This window comes from Cricetulus griseus, chromosome 7, assembly GCF_003668045.3.
Source record: "Cricetulus griseus strain 17A/GY chromosome 7, alternate assembly CriGri-PICRH-1.0, whole genome shotgun sequence".
In the NCBI taxonomy this organism is placed as follows: Eukaryota; Metazoa; Chordata; class Mammalia; order Rodentia; family Cricetidae; genus Cricetulus; species Cricetulus griseus.
Genome location: NC_048600.1, coordinates 119,727,401 through 119,735,211, shown reverse-complemented (window position 1 = coordinate 119,735,211; position 7,811 = coordinate 119,727,401). Strand labels below are relative to the sequence as shown.

The following is a 7,811-nucleotide window of genomic DNA, read 5'->3' as shown; positions in this document are numbered from 1 at the left end:
TCCTTTCGCGGCACGCGCTTCGGCGGCGGTTTGCGGGCTCTAGATACCATTCCCCGCGGGCCCGATCCCGCTTGAGGGCTCTCAGCTCGGCCGGCCAGGCAGCCGGGTCACCCAGCAGCCCGGCCGCTCTCCCCGGGGCCTCGGAGCCGCGCTTCCGGTGAGTCTGCGGGAAGGTATTCCTCCGCCGAGGCCAAGCGGAGAAGTAGTGCGGCCCGCCTAGCCCTGAGGTGCAACCACGTGACAACGGCAGGCTCCACCTCCCCGGCTTCTTCGGTCATGGGCGTGGGGGAGCCTGTGGAGACGTAAACATCTTCTTCAGGTGGAGACGACGGGCTGGCTGGCTGGTGCGGGCCATTGTAATGGCCGGCTGGCCGCGGGGAAGCCACACGAGTGCGGGGCGAGGCGCCCTAGCGGTGTCACCCCGCCGGGAAGGGGGTCATAAACGGGCGCCTGTGAGGGAGCGCCCGCGGGGGGAGGGGCGCGGACATGGCGGATTCCCGAACGCCAGCGGGCGTTGAGGCCTCCCGCCGGGGGGAGGGGGGTGGGGCGATGAGGTCATAGAGCGGCTCCCAGCATCCTCTGCGGCGAGGAGGCGGTCCAGACTATAAAAGCGGCCGCCGGGACGCAGCCGGCACCTCATTCATTTCCCTCGGCCCTCGGGTTTACAGCTCCGGCTTCGTCACCGCCCGTCCCTCCGCCGGTGACGCCCCCGCAAAGGCTTCGCCGTCGCCGAGGCCTCCTCTCAGCGACTCGTCGCGACTGGGTTGTCCTTCACTGGGTCTTTCCCGCTCACCGCAACCATTGACGCCATGTCGAGTTACTCCAGCGACCGAGACCGCGGCCGGGATCGAGGGTGAGTGTGACAAGGGACCTGTCAGGCTAGCGGGTGGGGGATGGGCAGCCGGCCGAGCGAGCGAGCGGGCGGGCGGGCGGCGCTCGGGTTTCCAACCGACCGACCCTGGGGTTTTCAGGAAGGAGGCCTTGAGGGTTTTTATTTTTGTTGTTGTTATCCCAGCTGATTAAAAGACGTTAGGGGCGGCGCTCCCAGGAGTTGGGCTCCGCCTGGCTTTTTTTTTGGTTTGGGAGGCTCGGGTCCCGTGGCGACCCCGCGGCTGTCGCGGGGATCTCCGAGGAGGGTTGTAGTGTAGGACGAGGAAGCGCCGCGCCTTTGAGGCGGCTCCGAGGCGTTGTTCGGTGCAACCTTCCGGCGGGTGTTTTGGGGGCCCCCGGTGTTACCGGGGAGCGGAGGGGTCGCTTTCGAGGCCATCCGTGCCGTGGAGGGTGGCCGACGTCGGCGGGTTGAGCCATGTGGCCGAGCGGCGGCCACAAAATGCCGGCCTCGGACATGGCGGCGGCGCCTTTGTTACCCCGCCCGGCAGAGGCGCTCAAAATGGCAGCGTCGAGAAAATGTGGCGCAGAGAGAAATGCGAGACAAAGAAGGAAGCGCCGCCCCAGCGGGAACGCAGCCCGGCCCGGGACTCCTCCCCCGGTTGTCGCCGGCTCCTCCTCTTTTTTTTTTTTTTTCCTTCCCCTCGCGTTATGTAATTTTGCTACCTTGATTAGCTGCGGTTCGCGGCGAGTTCGCCCCTTGCTGCCCTACCCGCAACACCTTCCTCGTTCACCTGCCCACATCGCCTGCTCGGCGCCGTTTTCTTTAAGAATCAGTTCCTTTGGTCGGAAACAGTGGCAAAAATAACCTTGTTAAGCTCCTCCCTTCTTGCCCAGCTCCTAATTCCTAAGCCCTGTGGGGAGGGTATATGGAGCCTCAGGCTGTTATCTGTCCTTGTAATCTGAACTTCAGATGTTTGGGCAGCCGACCTGGTAAATCCAAGCTGCTTGTTTGGCATCAATAGTGTGTGCTTGGGACTATAGTAAAAATATATTGTGCCAGTTGTTGCTGTCTAGAATTGACAATTGGGAGGGATTCCAGAAATGCACTTTGGCTTTATATCAAAAGACATTAAATAAAATGTGAGTGCAAACATAACAGAACTTTTTTACAATGTGGCTTCCCCCCCCCTGTAGATTTGGTGCACCAAGATTCGGAGGGAGCAGAACAGGACCCCTCTCTGGAAAGAAGTTTGGAAATCCTGGGGAGAAACTAGTTAAAAAGAAGTGGAATCTGGATGAGCTGCCCAAATTTGAGAAGAATTTTTATCAGGAACACCCTGATTTGGCAAGACGCACCGCAGTGAGTGATTTAATGTGGCTTTTACTGGCTAACAGCTTCTACTCAATTGGATTGAAGCTGACAGGTGCCTTGCAAATGTCTCGAATTCAAATTATTATTTGTGGTGTGGTTTCCAAATGTGTCCATTGAATCTAGTGTAAAAATTATTTGAGCCAGGCGCTGGTGGAGCACGCCTTTAATCCCAGTAATCGGGAGATAGAGGCAGGCTCAAACAATACAGAGAAGCCCTGTCTCGAAGCACCAGAGGGTAAAAAAAAAAAAAATGTGTATTGGCCAGGTGTTATGGCACTAGTCTTTAATTCCCATCACTGGGGAGACAGGCAAGCCAATCAGCCTATTTGGGCTACATAGTGAGACTTTTTGGTTTTCGAGACAGGGTTTCTCTGTGTAGCTTTAGAGCCTATCTTGGCACTCGATCTAGAGACCAGACTGGCCTCAAACTCAGAGATCTGCCTGCCTCTGTCTCCCGAGTGCTAGGATTAAAGGTGTGCACCACTAAGGCCCTGCCCTAGGTGAGTGTTTTAAGTACATAAAAATTGCTGCTGAGCTGTAGGGGACTTGTCAGTGCAGTTGGCTGAGGTTTGAGACTGGGGTCATTTGTTTTTCAGCAAGAGGTAGATACATACAGAAGAAGCAAGGAAATTACAGTTCGGGGTCACAACTGTCCAAAGCCTGTTCTGAATTTTTATGAAGCAAACTTCCCTGGTAAGGACTAATTTTCATCTCAATTCTTTTCATTTGTTCCCTCTTCTTGCGTAGGGTTTTTGCTAAAAATGGTATTATTGGTTTTACAGCAAATGTCATGGATGTGATTGCAAGGCAGAATTTCACTGAACCCACTGCTATTCAAGCTCAGGGCTGGCCAGTTGCTCTAAGTGGATTGGATATGGTTGGAGTAGCTCAGACTGGATCTGGGAAAACATTATCTGTAAGTTTAGGGAAACTTGATACATTCTGGGAGTGGTGACCTGATAATCTTTCATTTTTAATAAAATTTCTGTTTTCACGCTTCCCCTCCAACAGTATTTGCTGCCTGCCATTGTCCACATAAATCATCAGCCATTCCTAGAGAGGGGTGATGGGCCTATTGTAAGTATTTCTTAACTTTTTTGGTCCTTAACACTAAAAATTTTTAGACTACATAATCCCACTCAGTTTGCCAGAACTGGTTTGACTTTAGTTCCTTTTTCAAGTTACTAATGTCCAAGAACAATAAGCAAGGACGGATTTCAATCCCTACAACCTACACGTAGAGAACCAATCAGAAGTTCTGCTTTCCACATGTTCTCCCACATGCAAAAAAGTCTCTCTATCCTGAGCATAGTGGTTCATGCTTAATAGTCAGTGATCACTACTATAATCTCAGGCAGAAACTAGAGGATCTGGGAGTTGGAGGCCAGCTTCAATGACAGAAAGCCTTGTCTTAAATAAATCCAATTCCCAGCATGCACCCCACCTCACCTCCAAAAAAAACACAGCACCATAGTATACTGTTGTGTACTAAAAGCTGGGGTTTTTTGCAATTTTTTTTTCCTTAGTGCTTGGTGCTGGCACCAACACGGGAACTGGCCCAGCAAGTGCAGCAAGTTGCTGCTGAATACTGTAGAGCCTGTCGCTTGAAGTCTACCTGCATCTATGGGGGTGCTCCCAAGGGACCACAGATTCGTGATTTGGAAAGAGGTACATGATCATAAAGGGGGCTCCTTGTTACTGGTGGAATGAAAGGTTTACATGTTATAGTTACATTTGCTCCTTTAATTAAAGGTGTGGAAATCTGTATTGCAACACCTGGAAGACTGATTGACTTTTTAGAGTGTGGGAAAACCAACCTGAGAAGAACAACTTACCTTGTCCTCGATGAAGCTGATAGAATGCTTGATATGGGATTTGAACCCCAAATACGGAAAATTGTGGATCAAATAAGAGTGTGTATCCTTATGTTCTTAGTAAAGATCAGTTCTAAGTTTACTCTTAGGGTTCCAGTCTTAATTTATTTCCCAAAATTTTTTAGCCTGATAGGCAAACCCTAATGTGGAGTGCAACTTGGCCAAAAGAAGTAAGACAGCTTGCTGAAGATTTCCTGAAAGACTATATTCATATCAATATTGGTGCACTAGAACTGAGTGCAAACCATAACATTCTTCAGATTGTGGATGTGTGTCATGATGTAGAAAAGGATGAAAAGTAAGTTTAAATCTTAGCAATTTGAGAAGATCTTGAATTGTACAAGAGTAATTAGTTTTGAAAGTTGTCTTAAAATGAAATTTAGTATGGTATAGGTTCTTTTTAAAATGTGTTTGTGGATATATATATAGCTTGGTGATAAACCACTTGCCTGCCTGGCTGGCTTAAGAAAAAAGCTATATGAGTTTGAGCCTGGCCACTTCACAAGCACACGAAGTGGTATGCCAGTCTTTATGAAAATCTGTGTTGTGCTTGCCTAGTATTTAACCTTACTTCCTGTAAGGAAAGGACAGCCACGTGTCATAAGCTTTTACAGAAGTGGTTTAGTGGGTGTGTTGTTTTGACTTCCGTTGATACGTTTCACTAAGCACATTTCTTTTTTCTTTTCTCTTTAGGCTTATTCGTCTAATGGAAGAGATCATGAGTGAGAAGGAGAATAAAACCATTGTTTTTGTTGAAACCAAAAGAAGATGTGATGAACTTACCAGAAAAATGAGGAGAGATGGGTATGTGGTTTCCTGCCTCATGGTACTTTGATCAAAAGAGAGTTTTGTGGGGATCATCTATTCTACAATATAAGTAGAATTATACAAATTGATTTCAATGACAGTGTAGTGGTAACAGCTCAGGGATATAATGCTCAGTGGGAGAGCACTTGACTAAGATGAAGTACTATAGGGTTAGATTAAATATTGGTAGATTTCTGCCTTTGGGTTTCAAATGTAAGAGAGCTAATATAACTTGTTAATACAGGTGGCCTGCCATGGGCATCCACGGTGACAAGAGTCAACAGGAACGTGACTGGGTTCTAAATGGTGTGTATTTCAAATAAGATGAAGTTTGTTTATAACCTGATAACATTTGCTTGGATTAATGATCATTTATGTGTATGTCTTTGTAGAATTCAAACACGGAAAAGCTCCTATTCTGATTGCTACCGATGTGGCCTCCAGAGGGCTAGGTTAGTACAAACTCGAATTCATGGCTTGGTTTCCCAGAAGATCTCCATGTAGTTTTTTTTAAAGAAAGTTTATTGCTTTCTTTAACCTCTGCATTTTTTCTAAGTTTTTTTCACATAAAGGTGCAGTCTTTGTGGCAAGGCCTAGGCATGACAATCGGAGGACTCGAGGGGGATGGAGGACTAGTGATCGGCTGGCTGCTTCCAGTCGATTAGAGAGGTGAAAAGCTGAAAGTGTGCCAGTAATCTTCAAAGGGCAGAACATACCACCTCTGCCCCATAAACTGTTCTCTCCGGGGGAAAAAAATGGAAGTTACCTCACAGTTCACTGCCGTGGTATTTCATCTGTCCCATGCTTTGCATGATTGCCATGGTACAGCATTGTTTCAAACTGTTCACTGTGATCTGTGGGTCTTTGAGTTTCAGTGAGTTTGCTGAAATGTCGAAGAAATATTTCCAAACTTCAATGTTCAATGAAATTTTTGTTCAAGTTTGAAATGGAGAGAGCAGCTTTAAAAGGTACTAAGCCTTTTACAAATTGGTGAGTACTGGCACATGAGACCTAGAGCAGCAGGGTCAACTTCTCACACATAGTCAGTGGGAAAAGAAAGTGCCTTGAAAAAGTTCCTCCCTCACCTACACAGTAGTCGTCATGTCGAGACCTGCCAGAGAGAGACACATTCTCAAGTGAATCCTGGCTTCTTGGAAGCGCTTGCCTAGACGAGACACAGTGCATTAAAACAACTTTTGGGGGACAGGTATGTTTTTCTTGCAGCTGCAGTTGTAAGGTCTTGGCAAGACAAGCAGTGTGGCCAGAATTTTGAACTTCTGATGAGTGTGATGCAAAGGACCTTGTACATTTTTCTTAAAGGTCCTCAAAAATGAGCACATGAAGAGGTTGCTGTGAAACTTTTAAGTGGCCCTACTGCGCAGAAGCACTCAGATGTCACTTGATGATCTGTAAGGGGACTTTGCCAATTTGGGAATGTGCTAAGGAGAATACACATTCCCTTGATAGGCTGTCAATGGGCGGGTGATAACTTAATACAGCTGACATGTGCTTTTTTTTTCTTTTTTCTGCCCCCACCCTCTTTTTTTTCCTACCTCAATGGTATTCCTACAGGAAATGGATAACCATTTTAACTGTATTTTTTGCAGCCCGTACCTTCTTGGGAATACAATTGTCTAACTTTTTATTTTTGGTCTGGCTGTTGTGGTGTGCAAAACTCCGTACATTGCTATTTTGCCACACTGCAACACCTTACAGATGTGGAAGATGTGAAATTTGTCATCAATTATGACTACCCTAACTCCTCAGAGGATTATATTCATCGAATTGGAAGAACTGCTCGCAGTACCAAAACGGGCACAGCATACACTTTCTTTACACCTAATAACATAAAGCAAGTGAGCGACCTTATCTCTGTGCTTCGGGAGGCTAATCAAGCAATTAATCCCAAATTGCTTCAGTTGGTCGAAGACAGAGGTTCAGGTAAGAGATCTTACAGGTAGTTGGGGTCACCTCATTGTCTACAAAGTCTTTTTTAAGTGGGATTGGTGGGGTAAGTAGTTTATGTTGAAACCTAAGATCTGAAAGAACACTTCGGCTGCCATGAGTAGAGCTACCTAACTCTAGCACATTTATGCCATAGATTTGATACATTCTCGCTTGCTTTCTTGACAGGTCGTTCCAGGGGTAGAGGAGGCATGAAGGATGATCGTCGTGACAGATACTCTGCGGGCAAAAGGGGTGGATTTAATACCTTTAGAGACAGGGAAAATTATGACAGAGGTTACTCTAGTCTGCTTAAGAGAGATTTTGGGGCTAAAACTCAGAATGGTGTTTACAGTGCTGCAAATTACACCAATGGGAGCTTTGGAAGTAATTTTGTATCTGCTGGTATTCAGACCAGTTTTAGGACTGGTAATCCAACAGGGACTTACCAGAACGGTTATGATAGCACTCAGCAATATGGAAGTAATGTTGCAAATATGCACAATGGTATGAACCAACAGGCATATGCATATCCTGCTACCGCAGCTGCTGCGCCTATGATTGGCTATCCAATGCCAACAGGGTATTCTCAATAAGACTTTAGAAGTATATGTAAATGTCTGTTTTTCATAATTGCTCTTTATATTGTGTGTTATCAGACAAGATAGTTATTTAAGAAACATGGGAAATGCAGAAATGACTGCAGTGCAGCAGTGATTATGGTGCACTTTTTTCGCTATTTAAGTTGGATATTTCTCTACATTCCTGAAACAATTTTTAGGTTTTTTTTGTACTAGAAAATGCAGGCAGTGTTTTCACAAAAGTAACTGTACAGTGATTTCAAATACAATAAATGAAGGCAATGCATGGCCTTCCAATAAAAGATATTTGAAGACTGAATTAAGTGGAAATTGTACTTTATTTTACATATATGATGTCATGTAAAACTTGGCTTAGATAGTATGTTTCGGGGGGATTTTCTT

At 46.2% G+C, this 7,811-nt stretch overlaps 1 protein-coding gene across 4 annotated transcripts; it reads left to right on the top strand.

Annotated features, from left to right (window-relative positions):
• Positions 1 to 142: 142 nt before the first annotated feature.
• Positions 143 to 7,728, top strand: Ddx5 (DEAD-box helicase 5). 4 transcript variants are annotated; one of them, XM_027427794.2, is made up of 14 exons: positions 143 to 157; positions 669 to 853; positions 2,026 to 2,191; positions 2,800 to 2,896; positions 2,986 to 3,119; positions 3,215 to 3,280; positions 3,730 to 3,871; positions 3,956 to 4,116; positions 4,203 to 4,375; positions 4,771 to 4,881; positions 5,129 to 5,190; positions 5,277 to 5,336; positions 6,601 to 6,825; positions 7,018 to 7,728. In XM_027427794.2, the coding sequence occupies exons 2-14, from the start codon at positions 810 to 812 to the stop codon at positions 7,422 to 7,424; spliced, it is 1,848 nt and encodes a 615-aa protein (XP_027283595.1). In that variant the 5' UTR covers positions 143 to 157; positions 669 to 809; the 3' UTR covers positions 7,425 to 7,728. The 4 variants fall into 4 exon arrangements, with proteins under 4 accessions (XP_027283595.1, XP_027283596.1, XP_035304090.1 ...); XM_027427795.2 differs by lacking the exon at positions 143 to 157 and adding an exon at positions 304 to 319; XM_035448199.1 differs by lacking the exons at positions 143 to 157; positions 2,026 to 2,191 and having other exon boundaries at positions 626 to 853.
• The last annotated feature ends 83 nt before the right edge of the window (positions 7,729 to 7,811 follow it).

Coding starts and splice junctions, on each gene's coding strand:
- Ddx5 (XM_027427794.2), top strand. CDS start 810: ATGTCGAGTTACTCCAGCGACCGAGACCGCGGCCGGGATCGAGG. Junction 3,120..3,214: donor GATCTGGGAAAACATTATCT/GTAAGTTTAGGG, acceptor CCCCTCCAACAG/TATTTGCTGCCTGCCATTGT. Junction 4,882..5,128: donor AGAAAAATGAGGAGAGATGG/GTATGTGGTTTC, acceptor TTGTTAATACAG/GTGGCCTGCCATGGGCATCC.